The sequence below is a fragment of the Lepisma saccharinum genome, chromosome 29 (genome assembly GCF_977018435.1).
Source record: "Lepisma saccharinum chromosome 29, izLepSacc3.1, whole genome shotgun sequence".
Lineage (NCBI taxonomy): Eukaryota > Metazoa > Arthropoda > Insecta > Zygentoma > Lepismatidae > Lepisma > Lepisma saccharinum.
In genome coordinates, this window is record NC_139257.1 from 41,425,494 (window position 1) to 41,445,575 (window position 20,082).

The 20,082-nt window shown below is 36.8% G+C and overlaps 1 protein-coding gene across 1 annotated transcript in view; it reads left to right on the forward strand.

Annotated features, from left to right (window-relative positions):
* Positions 1 to 20,082, forward strand: part of LOC145981469 (nose resistant to fluoxetine protein 6-like) — a 146,937-nt gene that overhangs the window by 93,563 nt on the left and 33,292 nt on the right. Inside the window, exons 5-9 of the mRNA XM_083114700.1 lie at positions 2,054 to 2,131; positions 8,279 to 8,446; positions 11,092 to 11,185; positions 12,621 to 12,749; positions 18,503 to 18,668. Coding sequence (XP_082970826.1) covers positions 2,054 to 2,131; positions 8,279 to 8,446; positions 11,092 to 11,185; positions 12,621 to 12,749; positions 18,503 to 18,668 — 635 coding nt within the window. The remainder of the gene's footprint in view (positions 1 to 2,053; positions 2,132 to 8,278; positions 8,447 to 11,091; positions 11,186 to 12,620; positions 12,750 to 18,502; positions 18,669 to 20,082) is intronic.

Consider the following 20,082-nt stretch of genomic DNA (forward strand, 5'->3'; position numbering starts at 1 on the left):
GGGGAAAGGGGGGAGAAGCTCCAGTATTTTTCGATAAATAACATTTCCAGTATTTTTTCTCTTCAGCCTGTCTTTCGACTTGGCAGTCAATTTTAGACGACCATAAGCACTATGCATCCATCTCATTGATTAGAAAATATGACATCACATGAGATACAGATTTTCTTCATCATATTTCAGAGATCGAAAATATAGGGAAAAGGATCAAGATAGAAAAAAAATGCCGAAATATGTTGTTTTATGTAAAGTAAATTAGCAAATATGTAATATCCTGGCAAATATGTAAAAATATGTAACATAAAACTTATGCAAAATGATGTCAGTTATATAATTCGTTTACATTTTCGTGTTCAAGGTATGTTTCTAGAAAGGAATAGAATATGTAATTACATACAAATCCTAGCTTTAATGATAAGATTAAATCTGTGATTAAATAGATGAGGGGGCAAACACAAATGGACGGCATAAGCCCCATTAAGATTATACTGGCCATTGGCCAGAGTCTCGTTCGTCTGCCAAATGGGTCCAGGGTGTACTACTTGGAAAGAAGGTTGACATTTGTGTGTGTGGGGAGGAGATTTCTGCAGTTATTATAGTAATTTAACCACAAATTCCAACCACAAAAAATAGCATGATGCAATCACAAGGTTACAAGTATCATCTTTTTGGAATGATAAAGTATTTGGTGTACGGACCCAAAATATTTGGAGGTGTTACATTTACCCCAGTCAAATTTGGATTTTTGTTATTTTATGTCGCTTTTATTCTTCCTTTGACTAATCGCGACGATGATTTTGAGTACTGAAGAAGGACATCGAAAGTCGACCACTTAAAGCGGTAGACCATTTTCCCCCGGATGACGTGAGAAAACATTTTATAAATTGTGTTTTCGTAGAGATGTTCAGAATGTTAGCCAGCATGACAAACAGATAATCCAAATTAAGCTTCTGTCGTCATGTTCAAACCTGGCGTCCAAAAGCAGTTTTTCAGTTAAAGAAACATCTGAAAAAGTTAATTGTTTCATACATGTTAGGGCTTATGTCACATTACTAGATCTGTTACAACTGGCCAGAAATGCAAGAAGGTAATATATAACACATACTATGTGCCAATAATTACATATGGAGCAGAGACTTGGACAATGACAGAGAGAGACAATTAAAGATGCAGGCAGTGGAGATGAAATTTTTAAGGAGTATATTGAGGAAGACTAGAAGGGATAGAATAAGGAATGAGGAGATCAGACAAACAGTGGGTGTGGTGAAGATTCAGGACAGGATAGATCAGGCATAGTCGAGATGGTTCGGACACATGAAGAGGATGGATGCAGAAAGTCTACCAGTAAGAGCTTACAATGCACAAGGAGTGGGAATAAGGCCGAGATGTCTGTGGAAAGAGCAGATACCGGAGAGTGTTAGGAGACGAGGACAAGATTGGAACACCATGGAAAGAGAGGAGTGGTGGAAGACCAGAAGAAAATGAAGAGGCTTGACTTCCATGGTGACCCAGCCAGAGGCAGAAACGGCAAAGGATGCAGATGACAACTGGCCCAAAAATCTGTTTTGTCCAATCTTATAGTCTGCCACTTAGCTGTTGGCCACTATTGCTCTTACAAAACAACAAAATATGGAACGTTACCAATAGGATAGTACTGTTTATTAACATTTATAAAAATATTAGTAATTGTTAATTAGTTTTGTTAACATCTTAGTTAAAATTACATGCAACTTTGCGTGGAACTACAATCATTTATTGCCGAAAAGTTGAAACAATGAAGCAAAGACATTCGTAATGTATGAAATATAACTATAAATTGGGTTTATTTTTACTTGAGTTTACATATGTATTCTCCCTTGCTTCATTTTCAGAGCTTTGTTATACATCTATTAAATTAAAATTGTATTATATTACTAAATCTCTATTTTCATAATATGTGAAGGAAAATTGCTAACATTTCACGAGTCACATTACCACGTTATAATTTTTTATGGTAAATTTAATAGTGAGTGGATGGTAACGTTCCCATGGTAACCCCAGTTCTTTGTTTTTGCAGTAAATGGCGAATGTAATGGAAACAGCGTGGAGGTGGCCGTTCCTGTGGAACCGAACAAGTCAGAGCAGAATGAGGAAGGTGAGAGATTATATAATTTGGGATTTTATTTGCTAGAAATGAGTTACGTTATCAAATATAAGTAGATAAGGCTGGGATACATGTGTATATTTGTACAGTCACCCGCAAACTTGAAATACTGGCTTTCCTGCAAAGCGTTGTGTGTTGCATAACTCTACGGCGGTTGAAGAACTTGCCATTGGAAATTTGTTATTGAAGTCGGCTCATCGCCGTATAGTTAGACAACTCAGTAGCGTACGCAGGATTTCATCAAGGGGGGGGGGTTATTTCTAAAACTTTCTCCAAATTCACATTACCATTGTTTTATTACACTTTAATTAAATAATAATACTCATAATTAATTAATAATACTTATAATTAATTAATTAGTTGAATTACTACTAATAATACTACTAGTACCACTGCCACTATTAAGTAGTAGAGATCTATATAAATATAGTATTTATGAAAGCAATAGACCGAATTAGTTTCTAGTCATTCGATTTTTGACAAATTCTAGGTTTTTTTTGTTTCTTTATTACGAAATAATTGTCTAGTTAACGAGGTGAGACATTTTACGTGTGAAGGAAATCCATAAAAACAAGAACATATATTTAAATAAATTGAAATAATCAAAGTATGGAACTCATCCAAGGAGCTGCGGTGGTCTGGTCGGTAGGGTATGACAACCACTCAGGAGATCCGTGATCGATTCCTGGAATTGGTTGTAATTTTTCCGGCTTTGTCCCCGCATAAATGTCCCCGATAATTCACATCTGGATTGTCTCGCTGTTCTTACAAACAAAACATTTTACAATAGTTAAAATTGTTGTAAATTGAATTCAGAAATTGAAACGTGCCGCGGTAAACAATGGGAAGGTGGATTGGTTACAGTGTAGCTATTCTTGTCTACCTAGCCTTTGTCTATACATTAGCCACTTTCTTTAGTTAATGCTCATTCTTCACACACACAAAAAAAATACATGTTCATTGAACATTGTTGCAGATGAGATTCAAAACAACTTTTTTCTCTTTTAAATCATAGGTGCCCTCATATTTTATTTTCAAGAATTCTGTTTATTTTCAAGGCATTCACTCTGAAAGACGCGTGTGTTTGGAATGCTGTGCTTTTCTCAGTGCTGCATGGAAATAATAATTCAAATTATTATTATTTTTATTATTATTATTAGTAGTAGTAGTAGTAGTAGTATTGTCGCAGATCTTTGACTGTGATAAATCGGCCATTTTTAATTTTTTCCACAGAATTTTTCATAATATTTCAAAAGCTCGAGGGGGGGGTTTAAACCCCGTAACCCTCTTGCGTACGCCACTGTAGACAACACAATATGGGAAGGCAGTATTTCCAGATCCAGGTGTCCCATTTTCTTTGCAGGTGACTAAGTTCAAAGATTCAATTGTCCAAACTGCTCATAACCATATTCAAGCAGTTTGTTTCTCCCAATGAGAGAGCATCAACTAAAAAGTGAACACGCGCAAATCCAGCTCGCATAATTTGCATCCAGCAAATATAGAAAAAATCTGATCCAACAGATCACAGGATATAAAAAGCATTGTATTGGGTCGGTGCATAAATTCGTAGCGTTTTATAACATACGTTAACAGGAATACAATAATTAATTAACACAAGTACATAGATGGCAAGATGAAAGCAGTGGCGTGGCGTGACTTTTTCAAAAGTGTTACCGGCAATCAGACGTTATCATCTCCACCCTATCGCCCGCCCCCCCAAAAAAACATGCTTTTGATTTGGATTTTTGTTCTCTTTTTTTTTTTTTTTTTTACAATCCGCTCAATGATTTATTTAGCCACAATCACTCCTAGAAAGAACTACCACTCATGAGAGAGTTACCGCGAAAATCGGTCGAGCCTTGCCAACCATCTCTGTTTCTTTGCAAAGAGGTGGAAAGGGGAAGAAGAACCACACATTCGGGTCAGTTTGACGTTTCTGCGGTGAGCAGACGATAGAATTCCCCTCCTCCAGCGGTGGGATGAAGTCCAGATGTACGTACTACTGATGCTAACTTAGTTTTTTGGAGCAAGGTTTGTCCAAATCACGAATCGCAAGTACTTATCTTTTCGTCTATTATGTAAACGGTTTCACTTGTAGCAGTAGCGTACGCAGGATTTCATCAAGGGGGGTGTTATTTCTAAAACTTTTTTCCAAATTCACATTACCATTGTTTTATTATTCTTTAATTAAATAATAATAATCACAATTGATTAATAATACTTATAATTAATTAATTAGCTAAATTAATACTAATAATACTACTAATACCACGACTACTACTATTAAGTAGTAGAGATCTACATTAATATTGTATTTATGAAAACAATAGAACGAAATTACTTTCTAGTCATTCGATTTTTATCAAATCCTGGGAGCATATTTTTGTTTCTTTGTTACGAAATAATTGTCTGGTCAACGAGGTGAGACATTTCAAGTGTAAAGAAAATCCATAAAAACAAGAAAATATATTAAAATAAATGGAAATAATCAAAGTATGGAACTCATCCAAGGAGCTGCGATGGTCTGGTCGGTAGAGCGTCTGACAACCACGCGGGCGATCCGGGTTCGTTTCCCGGAATTAGTCGGATTTTTTCCGGCTTCTTTCCCGCATAAATGTCCCTGATAATTCACATCTGAATTGTCTCGCTGTTCTTACCAACAAAAAATTTTGTAATAGTTAAGCTTATTGTCGTTTGAATAATTGTCTAGTCAACAAGGTGAGACATTTTAAAGAGAGAAGACATTCAAACGTGCTGCGGTAAACAATACAATGGGAAGGCGGACTGGTGGCTGTATTCTTGTTCGCCTAGCCTTTGTCTATACATTAGCCTCTTACAACGTACCAATAACTTTATTTAGTTAATTCTCATTGTTCACACACAAAAAAATACATGTTCGTTGAACACTGGCGTACGTAGAGGGGTGGCCGATGGTGATCCACCCCTACCGAAATTTTGAGAAAATCAGAATTTTCAAATAAAAATCCATTAAGAACTTTAAAAAATCAAAATGTGTAAATGCGAAACCTCTTTTAAAGTAAATCCCGATTACCATTTTTGTCTTTGAATACAATTTTAATAGACTGAAAAGCTCCAAAAATACGAAATATTTTATGCATCCTGCCCTCCAAAAAGAAGCCATGTGCTATCCACATTTATTATTCCAGCCCCTCCCGAAAAAAAAATCACTGCATACGCCAGTGTGTTAAATATTGTAGCAACTGAGATACAAAACAACTTTTTTCTCTTTTAAATCATAGTTACCCTAACCTAACCTCATAAACTCGTGTTTATTTTCAAGGCATCACTCTGAAAGACGCCTGTGTTTGGAATGCTGTGCTTTTCTCCATGCTGGATGGAAATAATAATTCAAATTATTATTATTATTAGTAGTAGTAGTAGTAGTAGTAGAAGTAGTAATAGTAATATTATTGTTCCAGATATTTGATTGAAAAATTGGCCATTTATTTTTTTCCACAGCATTTCTCATAATATTTCACAAGCTCAAGGGGGGGTTTAAACCCCGTACCCCCCCCCCTTGCGTACGCCACTGACTTGTAGTTAAATCCAGCTTTGGCTTTGCAGTCTAGCTCTTGTTGCTTCAGAGAAATAGTATCCCCGTTTCAGGCGGGATTTAGCTCTTTTCTGGAAATCCAATCTGACAACACTTGCTGATCGGTAGGGCGCAGCGGCAACAGGGCCCCTAAACAGGCATATGAATAACCCCGTAGCACACTTGCCTCCAAGTCTTTCCCCGCTGTTCCCTTGCATTGGGGCCCTTTCCTCCTGTTGCCTCTTGAGGGTAGCGGAACGGCCTGTCTCTTCCCTTTTGTCGGCTGCAGAAAAATGTCCTCTGCAATATACACTCAACTGCAACGCTGTCGGTTAACTTATTTAACAATGTTGTTATTTTATTGAGAAAAAAACTTTTTAATTTCTTTACATTTTGCTGTTACCTGCTGTAACACGGTTACATGCACGCCACGCCTCTGGATGAAACATAATTATTGTAGTCCAACAATACACAGTCACAACAACACTCACTCAGTCAGTAATGTAGTCCATGATCATCTGCCAACGTAGGGGAGGAGTTTGATGCCTCGCCTGAAGAACTGCTGTGTTTTCAGTATATGGCATTAGTCACAGCACAAATTGTTTTATAGTTGAAGAACTCAGTTAGTCACGTTTCAAGAGCAGCTTCATTAGGAAAGACTTCCTACTGCTGCACTTGATCCTTGGTTAAACTCAGTTAACTCGAAGAGCCGAATGTGCCGGAAATGTTCAACTTTGTCCACTTGACACTCCTTCTTGTTACGTCCACAAAATAAGCAAAATGTGCACAGAATTAGAATACACTGTGTTTTCACGAACACAAGACTACAAACAAGCAATAACAATGGAATAACGGACAAGGAAGTCTTGGCATCGCAGTGTTACCAACCCATAACAAGACGCTACGAACTTATGCACCGACCCAATACTTTTTAGTAGTTGCATAAATATTTTGTAAATTCTTAACAGCTTGATGATAACCTTACATAACTTTGCTTTTCTGACACTTTTCGTTTTGATTGATTGAGTTGGTGATTTAAGTCCACTTTATGCACAGTAAGGCTAATCGAGACTGGACCTACAGTTTGAAGTAGGATCCAAACCACGATGTGCCTCCATCTGCCACTTTTGGATAATCGTGACATGAGGATAAAAGGTGATACCATGAAATGGATGAAAGAACAATCACAAAAACACAACAGGACACAACACACTGACTGTGAGTCCAGCCACCAGAGTTTCTTAGCCTGCAGAAATGCAGTCCACGTACGCGGTTAAATAACAACGTTCGATTAATTTGTATATATGTATAAGTCATTTACATATATTTAAATGCACAAACAAATAAAACAACATTATGTTTTCGAAATTCAAGGCCAATCTTACTCGACAAAGCAACAATATTTTGTTCAATCTTTCTCAAAATATAACAAACAATATAATAATAAAAAGGTAGTATTTGTTAGTAGGAACGAACGGTTTGTCAGTTTCCTGTAGTCGTAAGTTGAAGTAGAAAATAAACAGCTTGTATCATAAAATCTTAGTTTTATATGTAATCTTCTACACTAATCATATTTCTTAGAAGTGTTGATATAAATAAAGCAGCAATAAATCACCAAAATTAATTTAGGGTGTTTAAGTTTGCTTTAAGTCCATTTTATGCACAGATTGGCTAATCGGGACTGGACCTACAGCTTAAAGTGGTACCGAAACCAGCATGTGCTTCTACTGGGTATCGAACCAGGGAATCTTGATTTCAAGGCGGCATCAGTAAAGCACTTAGACAGAAGTGATTTCTACCATTTCTGTAACAATATGATAAATGTTATTTCATTTTTTTGAAAAATAATTATAGTCCACCACTGGTACGTAGCTTTTAAGGCTCAACTGGACATTTGCAGCTGAAAGGGGGATTTTTTAAAATTTTCCTCTTCATTCGAAAAACAGCTGTGATATTCCAAAATATGAAAAATTGCGCTAAGAATTGCTTCTAGAGCATTGACGTGAATTTTCGTGTAGTTTGTTTTCGCTGTTATCTATACTCCATGAGGCCTTAGAAAGAATGCTTCGCTGGCTTGGAGCAGACGACAATATGGGGGTGTGTCTGCGAGAACCAATCAGGTCCGCGAATGAGCGAGCGCGGTTGCCACAGCTAGCTCCCTGCACCCTTCTGGAAGGGTGAGTGACCTCTGTCTCTTGCTACCTCGGTCTGTTTGTACGGCTGAGGATCAGATGACACGAGAGCATCGGCAACAGTGTGCGAGCGAAGTCTGCTGTTAGCCCGCGAAGCGCTCTTTCTAAGGCCTCCTGCAGTATAGATATTATCAATAATTTAATAGACTTACGTAATCGCGAAACTCTTGAGAATATCTAGATAACAGTAAAAGAAAACTACACGAAAATTCACATTGCTTTAGAAGGAAATCTAAGCGTATGTAATTTTTCATATTTTGGAATATCACAGCGGTGTTTCGAATGAAGAGGAAAATTTGAAGAAAAAAATCGCCCTTAAGGCTGCCAAAGGTCGAATCGAACGTTAAGGGGAATTCAATTGCTCTAATGAAGCATTTATATTTCTTTTAACAGGGGCTCTGGCCAACTTACTAATTTCCTTTTCGATCTGGTCAAATTTGAAGAAAATTTGCCATCCAGAAGTTGGGGAAGATACCCTGGCGCCAGTTCATGGGATTCGATTCATCAGTATGATGTGGATCCTTCTTGGTCACACATGTTCCGTCACCTACAAGTTCGCAGGTATGGATCAGATATTTTTAGATGTCCATTGCATTTAAACATGTTTACTGAATGTAATCGTGACGCTTTACATTGATACTGACCTACAATGTTGCAACTGAAGAAACATGTAGAATGGCGAAAATTCAGAACGTTCCTTCTTGTATTTCGAGGGATAATAAATGATAGTATGGAAATAAATACTAACTAACTAACTAACTCTCTAGCCTTCTTAAACCCGACGGTTCGTGGCTGCAGCAACACAGGCCTTCCATCTGTCCCTATCTTGAGCAAGATCTATATACTCTTTTCCATTCCTACCGATTTCCTTTAGGTCCATCTCAACGTTGTCCCTACATCTTCGTATTAGCCTTCCTACAGGTCTCTTACCATCAGGTTTTCCAATATTATTTTCAGTGCTTACCCCCCCCCCTCCTCCTTCCCACCATTCCCCACCCACACACATATATTTTAAAATTTTCATCCCTGTACTTCGAACAGCAATTCCATACACACTCATTTCCAAACCCACACAACTTTACACTTTCTTTTCTTCTAAATGTTTATTACTCAAACTTTCTTTATTTCATTGTTACTATAGAACACTGTATATACTAATGTAAATTCATCACATTTTCCTTATACGTAGCTTTTGCGTATTTTTTTTACTATATAGGGCATCAAGTCATTATTTGTATTAATTTTGTTCAAAATGAAATGTTGTATGGCTTTATTGTAACCCTATGGAGATAATAAATAATAATAATAATAATAATATTAATAACAACAAGAATCTTGTAAACTCCTCTGTCCTCTCCCATTCGTGCCACATGGCCTGCCCACCTAAGTCTTCTTGATTTAATTATTCTAATAATATCTGGACATGAATACAAATTATGTAGTTCTAAATTATGTAACCTTCTCCACTCACCTGTCTCCTCATCCCTTTTAGGTCCAAAAATTTTCCTAAGGATCTTCTTTCAAATACTCTCAATTTATGTTCCTCTTTCAATGTAAGGGACCAAGTTTCACACCCATATAATACTACAGGCAAAATTACTGTTTTGTATATTTTAACTTTTAGTTAAATATAGTTGGAAATAAATAATTGTTTCAAAACATTACAGGAATAACAAACGTGTCAATGAATAATATTTCAGATATGTTTGAAATTAGTAATATTCTTATGGAAAGCATATATTTGTTTGTAATTCCCAAGTGCGTATGTGGGAGAGGGTCTAGACCGCTCCAGAAAGACACACTACCAAAATACATACTTGTTTAATGTTGATCAAGTCAAGTCACCACTACTAAAATTTGTATAGAAACAGTTGTCCTGCCAAAGAAATTAATGCCAAAACATTTTTAAAATGGATTATTTATTGAATACCAGAATGGTTATTGGGTCCAGCTGATGAAAAGTATGATCATTATTTTTATGCGTATTATAATTAGTAGCGGTACGCATGAATTTTAGCAGCTACTAACAATGCAAAGCCTTTTTATCACAATCTAATGCTCATCTTTGTGTAAATTCCGGAAAGTAAATCAACTTCATATTATACAACCTATGAAACAAAATATACAAAACGTATTTCATAGTTTCCTCCATGGCTCCCGATCACTTCTAAACAGTAAATAAATCTATTCATAGATAAATACTGTACTTGACACATAACGTTAGGTGAAGAGAGCGTGTGGAACACAATATTTTATAACACAATAAGCTAGAAAAATACAGACAACTGTCTATTATGCAGTGCTTGTAATTTCTAATTACGATGAATTGATTACTAAGCAATATGGGTAATTAATTTGTAACGGGTGTGACATTCAGACAAATTTACATTAATTTCTTAACTATTATCTTAGCACTTTCAAATATGCAACTCTATCAATTCATGTAATTTCATTTTCCTTGATGAAAGTTATTTAATTGCAGAATATTCCTCCCCATCTTAATTTTTAACTACAAAAAAATATATTTTTTGTAATTGTGACGGGTGTGACACTTCTGAGACAGAAAACTCTCTGAAATATATTGGTTTACTGAAACAATTTCATTATATTTTCACAAAGCGATCTTTACTTGACATTTAGATTCTTTTAGTTTCTAAAAATATGACTACATACCTTTTCTATAAACATTTCTTTGCCTGTGACGGATGTGACACCATGCACACAATTTATTTTGTAGGATTATGGAACAATATAAAAGCTATGAAAATCATCATAAATTCTCCAAACTAAAGTTTGTTTCAGAAATTAAGTATGATACTTCAGAGCTTAAGATATAGAATTAATTAATGAGGCATTTAGAACGAAATTAGAATTACTTAGCTTTCTTACGGTAATGAAACTAAATTAAGTATAGACACCACACATAAAACTCAACTTCTACTACAAAAAGTAATATATTTGAAACAATATGTTACTTAAAATCCATGAAATTAATGTTTGTACTAATAATTCCAAATTCTGTATGTTTTCCCTTTAATTTCATACATAACAAATGATACTTTGAATAAAAATACAATTTATCTTGTTTGTCCACTTTCACATGGAATGGCTCATATACAGAAACCTATTTGGTATCCAAATTTCTTTTCCATCCAATATTTACAGGGAGAATATACATTTTTACGCTGTATACTATATCTTTCCAGAGAATAAGTTATTCAAATCAGAAATGGACAAGAACTTCCTCTTCCAAACTATCATCAGTGCTCCGTACGCTGTGGATACATTCTTCTACATCAGGTAATTAGGCATTTCTTTGTGGGATACGAACGACAAATATATTTTAAACTTCATAAAATAAATTATAATATCTTGGTTATATCAGTCCGAAAAGAATATCGAAATTTAGCAATATCTATTCTATAGATTATCATGCACAAATATAGCATTTTTAAAGAATTCCGAAAGGTTTCAAACACTAAACTTTTGATATTTAGTGTTGCCGATATAGTGTATCCTTGGGATTATTTTATACAGGGTGATTCATATAAAACTAACACATTTCTTTGCCGTTTTTTTTAAACAAGAATACCTTGTAATTCACCAAGTTAGTTTCACATGACGCAGGACATCTGGGAGATTCATACATCCTCAAGAGAGTACGCAGCTATGCAGAATTTGGTAGCTTTCGTCCCTGAAACTGGCTCAATCATTGCAAGGATACAGTACCTGTTACATATTTTCATGGTGTCTGACACAGAGCTGCGTAAAGGCTATTTTCAGCAGGTTGACAACTTGTGCCATACATCAAATGAGTCCGTGATGCTGATCAGGACCGGATAATATTAATAGGTACATAACATCAGCCTTAAGGCTCTGTCCGAAAGGTACAAAGTGCAGACTTGAAGTTTGGTCTTGGCGGAAGTGACGTCACCTAGTACAGTTCGAAAGCGCCAAGAACAGAAGGGCGCAAGTACACAGCGTGCAGTACAGATGGTTGGTAACTAGGTCACGTGGTTTCCACACTCGTTGTTCATTTGTTTAAAGTAGAAAGCGAACAGCACAGGTAGATATACGTTATTGGCCAGCAAGTTGTTGGTCATAGTTCTTCTAATGTGTGGAAATGTATGTGTACGAGCATTTGAAAATGCTATGTGATTTCTATTGTGAAAAACAAGTGTTTAAATGGCGAAAACAACGAGTACTCAGTTTTATCTACTGATCGTATTTGGCGCTGCAGTCGAAGTGCAATTCGAAAGAGAACACTTCCAGTCCACGACTTGAAGACCGCACTCCAAGACCATACACCGAGGATGCTCGCTTCAAGTACGGTCTTGCACCTTTCGGACACGGCCTTGGAATAATTCTCAAGATCTGAGAATACTTAGCCTGGACTGTTACATAGATGCCAGGCTTAGAAAGGACTGAGGAGCTGGGAGAGCTATACCCCGCGACAGGTTAAGTGTGCAGTAGGTTTTATGTATTAAACCGCGCGAGAACGGCGCTCAGCATCTCCCGTGCGAGTCTTGCCTCGACCGCCGAGCTGTTCATATCACAGACATTGAGAAAATCGGCACTATTGCAGCGGAACTATATTCTGCGCACACGTTTGGGTCTACATGGGCGAAAAGTTGCTGCAAACTTAACTTGTCGCGGAGTTTAGTGTGAGTGGAGAGATGATTACCTTCCAGTTACAAAAAGTGTCACCTCTATCGTTATTCTTTGAATATTTCAGTGGTTTGCTCGTCTCCTTCCTGTACTTCCGTAAAACCTCGAAGATCGACATGGAAGCAGCAACACAAACAACAGGAGTCAAATCACAAATTATTCAGTATTTCGGAATGATATGGTACAGATATTTCAGGCAAGTAATCATTTTTCACTTATGCTATATTATATCTACACTTTTCTTGTATGTACGCATTGCTTGCATTGTAGAATTATTTTCTTGTAGTTTACGGTTATTACAAGCATAAGAAAACAGTTTTTCGTTGTGACGTTTCAGGAGAACACACGTTCCCTTCATTTTGACTAAAGATACAGTTATAACAATGGTTAGCGATTTTTTAAACAAAAAGAATCCGTTATGTAATGGATGTTGTCAATGTTACATTGTTGTAATATAGCAACTTAACTGTGAAAAGAAGCAGTCTGTTTTATTTTTATTTCAGATATTTGGGATTCATAATTTTAAATAAAAAGATAATGTGATCAATTTTTTTTCTATCTGAAATAAAAATAAAACAGACTGCTTCTTTTCAGTTAAGTTGCTATATTACAAGAATGTAACATTGACATCATCCATTATATAACGGATTCTTTTTGTTTAAAAAATTGCTAACCATTGTTATAACTGTATCTTTAGTCAAAATGAAAATACATGTGTGGTGAAGGGAGCGTGTGTTCTCCTGAAACGACACAACGAAAAACTTTTCTTATGCTTGTGATAACAAACTACAGGAAAATATATCTACTCTGATGTTAATTTGTTCTTCTCCTGCGTTAATTTCATTTCATTTATTAAAGAAATGTCGATTATCACTTTTTAATTGAACTATTTTTTAAATGATATAACTAAATGTAGTAGTAATTTCTTCTAGTTCCATTACTAATTAAGTGATTACAATATCATACATGCTGATCCTTTATATGAACATCATTTTACTTCTTTTCAAATGATTGCAACTTTCTGCTCCTGTCTTTTAAATCTGTCCAGATCAGTGGTTCTCAACTTTTTTCAGTCCGGAACCCACCTTGAAGGATATTACATTTCATGGGACCCATAAGCATGAGTGCTGGTAGAATTACTTGTAGGGGTGTGCACCCAGGTTATACAGTATGTAACATTCTTATTCGTACACACGGATTTTCAAAGAAAATGCTTTAATATCTGAAAGGAAATACACTCTTTTGACATTGTTTCTTTACAATTCAATAACTAATATCATTAGGAACATAAAATCTTACCAAAATTCTGTATAACCAATGGCAATAATAAATTATGTGAAACTGAAAGAGAAACATGCCATTTTTTGTACAACTTTTCTATTCGTACACTTAATAATATAAAATAAAAAAAGTATATTCAGAGCAAATTGACTGACAGTTATAAAACTTTGATGCGTATCCTTTGGCTTTAATTACTGCTTGACACCTGTTCTTCATAGAATTAACCAGTTTCCGACAGGTTTCAGAGCTTATTTTATTCCACTCGGCTTGCACAACAGTTTTCAACTCTTCTTGGGACTTGACGCCTGCTTTATGGACTCACCTCTTCAAAATTGCCCATAAATGCTCAATGGGATTTAAGTCTGGACTTTGAGCTGGTGTTTGTAGTGGTTTGGGCACATTCCATATTAGCCAATTCATGTTAACTCGCGCCTTATGCTTACTGTCATTGTCTTGTTGGAATCTGTAGATAGGCGGCATGTCCATTTTTGGGCACTCTGCTTTACATTGTTCTTCAAGATGTCCAAATAGACATATGCATCCATTATACCATCAATAAACTGGATGGTACCAACACCTTTGGACGACATACAGCCCCAAATTATTAATGATTAATGACCCACCACCGTGTTAACTGTTGGAACTGTGTTAATGTGATCATTGTCTTTATTTGATTTTCTCCAGACCCTATTTATCCCATATGACCCGTATATATTTATCTTGGACTCGTCTGACCATATGACACTATCCCAAAATTCTTGGTCCTTGTGGATGTGCTCTTTCGCGAATGAAAGTCTATTCCTGCGATTCACCTTATTTACATACGGTCTCTTTCGTGGTATTCTGCCATGATATCCATGCTTCCACAAGGCACGTCGGACAGTTTGATCGGACATCATCTTGCCAGCAACATTTTCTACTAACGGTCGTAACTGAGGAACACTTAGTCGGGGGTTTTCTCGAACTCTTTTTAAAATAAAGCGTTCATCACGTTTATTCAACCGTCTCTCTTTTGGTTTTCTCGGCACATTCTGTGTTGAACCTTCCTCTCTAAATTTGTTTACTATGTATTGATGTGTGGAGTGTGATTTATTGACTGTTTGTCCAATTTTTCTTAACGAATAACCTGTAAAGGCCAAATTTATAATAACATTCTTCAGATCGGAACTAAGTTCCTTCACCTTGCCCATTTCGAACACGCTGATAGATAGACGATAGGCCTACAACAATACCTACGCCAGCATTCCGCTTGTTGGGGAGCGCGCCTGCATGTTCAAACTTGTTACGAAGTTGCAAACTGCACGAAATCGCCGGAATAGCGGTGGCGCTGTATGCGAGGAAGACTGAAATTCTTGCTTGTAGGAATAACAATGTTGCATGAAACAGCGTGTTTTTCTCTTTTCACACAAATTATATGCTCTGTTTATACACTTTGAACATACATTTTTATTGACATTTGTTGGTGAAACCTTCATTAACATTAATTTCCAGGTATATATGAAAATGATTACATTTACTAGTAGATATGACATTATTTCCGCGGAAATTCTATGTGTACGAATAACAATGTTACATACTGTAATCATATTTTTGCTAACATCGAGTACTTTAAGAAGCCTTGTTTTACGCTTTCTTAAACAAATTACAAATACATGTACTTCATTCGAGAAAAGTAAATATGTAATTTCAAAGACTAATTTACCCTAGTCTAACACTAAACAGACATGCTAAAATTGAAAAATAAAATAAAAAATACTTACTCACCGAACTAATATGACGGTTGATGCTGCCTTTCCCGCATACGCTGATGTATGTTGGGTTCAATGGTGGTTAGATCGTAAAAAACTGAGTGCGCGTCAAGTCTCAGAAATAGAAGCTGCTTATGTTCACTGCCCATTTCATCGCACACCAGAAAAAGTATTGAATTTAACGGACGAGCTTTTACAAAGTTTTAACCGCAAGGTTGAAAACAGTTTTCAAAACACTCGGCATAGTTCTAGCGACCAATGTCTCACGGTGAATAACAGAAATGTAGATATTAGACTACGTACAGTGGGATCCATGAGTATTACCGTGCAGATTGTCCATCACCATGTCCGTGCACTTTATTTGACCCAATAAGAGCTTCAAGAATTAAAAGAAAACTCAAAACAAGCTGTTGACAACTTCTGCACCAGCATACATAAAGATCCATCGCTTAAAAACACACAGGATGTAAGAGAAAAATTATTGAAAATAGTCATGGACAATTTGCACGGCAATACTCATGGATCCCACTGTACAACGCGAGTTGAATTTAAATTGTTAAAACAATATATCTTAGTAATTTAAATGCAGTAGGTTCTTAATGAACAACTTGAAGCGGATACTTGATCAGCACGGAAGAGAATTGTCGAGAATACCCACACGACATTTTTGCTGTAGGTGTGTAGAGCAGACTTCATAGCTTTAACATTCTGTCGTGTGTGACGCTACGTATGTAAATAGACTGTACAGCTTATAAGATCATTAAAATTGTAAAATTAGATTGTGTTTTGTCTTATATAAATGAAGTTCGTTATAATTTGTTAAGTACCAATGTGATGTTAAATAAATAATGTTGGATTATGCGGTGCATATGTTTCAAAATTAACTCGACACCTTGAGTGCAATCTGCGTGTGTTTGAATACACAACACACTCGACAGGAAAATAACGTTAATATTGTTGCTGACACACTTATCTTTCTCTCATGTGTTTTGAAATAAAATACTCGTTCGAAACCTTTACCCATTTCATTCTTCAACTTAAAAACTCACAAACATTTGTTAAAGTGTAAAAACGTCATTAGTACTACTTGTTGATAAAGTTTATAGCATCAGGATTAATACAGGTGGTACCTCCTATCTACTGATAATACCTGTTGGCGCCAAACTTGCATGTGCATTGTTAGATTGTGTGAAGTTAATGTATACGCGAGCACGCAACAGTATGAGTAAGGTAATTACTTTTTTTAATAACTCTGGTAAAAGTATATAAAAATTAAAGTTTTCGTAAATGTCTGTTATATCGGAGACACATTTCTTCATATTTACAGAAGAAACTATTACGGAAATGAGTTTCTGTAGCACTTTAAAAGTTCGTGGAGGTATTTACTCACCATAGAATGCTGCACAAGAAATAAGCACTTTTGATATAATAAACTTGCATTTTGTGCAAAGCGACAACATTATGCCGTTGTTTCCATTATGTACCTGCAGTTGGCGCGAGCATCAAAAGTCACGCGGTCTCGCCAGTGTTTCCAAACGTGCCTCTTTTTACGAGATTTTTTTTTAACTATGCTTACCTAACCTAACCTTGCCGGAAATGGACCGTGGGGCTATCGTGAATGGTTTTTGGGGCTATCCTTCAATGGTTTGTTTACCATCTTTCCGCATACAGCCGGAATGCCATTTTGCTCTATTGCACGCATCCAACATATCAAAAACACCCCACCAATCAGTCAGCCAAAATGATTCACCAAACCCCACTATTCGAAGAAAACCTATGGTGGGGTACGTTAGATCTTTAGTTACGACTAAAGGGTACAATGAGTAAAAAGTTGAGACCCGCTGGTCTAGAGTCTTTGGAGTTTTGCATTCTTGATGATCAGTCAGTACAATTAGTCCCTTGTCTTTTTGGCCTATTCTTATTGTGCAATTTTGAACAATTATCACACCATTAAGCCTTGTTTCCATGATATGAAAAACTCAATATGCTGACCAAGGCAGAAATTTATTTTACTATGAAACATAATCTAAACGTAACGCTTCAACCTTCTAGCAAGGTCTTCTTCAGACTCTCAGGGAGGGAGAAGCATCTTAAAAATAACGAAGAATGCAAACAAGAAAAAGGAAAACAGAGAAGAGGAAGGGATCAACTACGAAGTGAAATGTGAAGAATATCAGAATGTGTACATAGGAGAAACGAAAAAGAGGCTGAAAGACAGTTTGAAACAACATAGGGATGATGTACGACTTAAGAGAGAGAGAGATGCGATATTTAAACACACGAGAGAAACAGGACATGACATAGAGTGGGATGAGGCTAAGCAGATAGGAAGGGAGAAGAGAATGCTAGTGACAAAATGGAAGGAAGCCAAGGAAATAGAGAAGAAAGGTGAAGAAGACACAATGAACTAGAATGGGGGACTGTAGATAAACAAAGAATGGAAGAAGGTGTTAGAAAGAGTGGAAAGGACAAGAGCGAAAGAGGAGAGAAGAAGGAAGAAGAATGAAGGAAAAAGAGCGTGAGATAAAGAGTACAACCACATTCACTTTCAGATGAAAGTACAGTTGACAAGGGAAAGCCACCTGCTAGAATGTTCCAGAACAACTTTCTAATAGTCTGGAGGGGAGTAATGTTTGTATATATATATCGTCCTGTTTTGTACAGTGTTACATTTGTACTTGGTGCAGAGTCTGAAGAAGACCTTTCTAGAAGGTTGAAACGTTACGTTTAGTTTATGTTTTATAATGAAATACATTTCTGCCTTGGTCAGCATATTGAGTTTTTCATAATTTTGAACAAATTCCGCATTGGTCATTGGAATTTTTTCTGCACACGTTTGTCGTAGTTTTTATCATGGTATCATAATGTGTTGCAAAGTATTTCTCCTCCTGAATATATGCTCCTCTGTTTTGTGTTGCAGATTGACACCACCATTTCTCTTCGTGCTGGGAATAGCGGAAGTGTGCTACAAGTGGTTCAATGCATACTCAGTTATAGAGCCGTGGACAACGGACCACATCAACTGCCCCAAATACTGGTGGAGAAATGCTCTCTATATACACACACTCTTTCCCGAAAAGGAGATGGTGAGTTATTTAGAAATAGTATCAAGTGGTACAAAATTTGGTTTAGTTTACTTCGTATTTCTGCCATGCCTAAAATTGACAAATTACCTACAGACAGGGGTTTTCGGTACGAATCCCGGCTTGGGCGTTCATTATGAGTGTTCCTTCATTAATTTCATCACCACTAATCTTCATCTCCGCGATTAGCCAAGAGTGACAGAAATGCGAAGTAAAATGAATCAAATCTAACCAATCAAATTACATACAATTTGTCCAAGGAGTCTGTGCAGCAACGCTGCGCGTAACTGTAGAGAAGGAAAGAAAGCGAATGGGTGGAGAGAGATGCTGCAAACTGTTGGTACCCACAGCCGCGTTGTCCCCTTTCCTTCCCTCGCGTTCATTGGTGGTGCCCTCTCGAGTTTCTGCTTGAGGACTAGTTTACGTTTTCTAGCTCCACAGACTCCTGGAACAGAGTATACTTTCAATACATCACGATTTCACGATCCATTTTTATTAAATAAATCTCCCTCTGCATGAACTAGAAGTTGACGAGCTGTATCTTTGCGGGTGAACCCTGCCTAAGCCCGACTGCGGAGTAGCAAGGGGGAAGAGCTACCGGCTGCGCGTCATTATCCTTGCGTTCTGTCCTTGCTGTCGACCACCCGAAGGGCGAGTAGGTGGCAACTACATAAACGTATCTCTCTCACACTCTGCGCGGAGTAGCCAAGGCCACCCGCAAAGATACAGCTCGTCAACTCTAACAGTGATCATACTTCCTATTCCGTGTGATTTGATTTCTTGTTAACGGATATATGCAAGTTCTAGTGAAAGAGAAAGCCCAAAGGCTAACTCGGCATATGTACGTTTAAATCTTTGCTCTAACAAGAACGCAGGAAAGTTATATCGAGGGGGGGGGGGGAGAGCGAGAGAGAGTGAGATTCATGACTACAAAGCAACCTATAATATCAAATATTTTAAGATTCTAAATATATGAGGAAGAGTAAAATGAAAACCTTCATTTGTTTTTGCTTTTTATGTTATACAGGGTGGCCAAAAAAAGGTAAGAGAAATGTAGAACAGTTATACAGGGTGGCCCCAAAAAAGGTAACCAAAATGTAGAACCGTTGTATTATGTATACCGTATCAATCCATAGGATTGTATGTTTATTTTATTAAGTCTCTCTGAACGCTTCATGTTGACCAGGGCATTCACTTGTTTTTCTCAGCTGTCTCAAGCCTCTTAGGCATGTTTACAATGCGTTGTGTTGTGCCATGCAAACCTCCTGAGCATTCAGGAAACAGGTAACACTTCTGGGTTTGGTGTCAGCGGTTTGCATGGTAGCAATTATAATAAACACGATTCGGCGATTCGGCATCGAGGAAGAGCTCGATGGCCAGGGAATATAGAGGTGAGACAAGCTGGGAAGTGACTGGA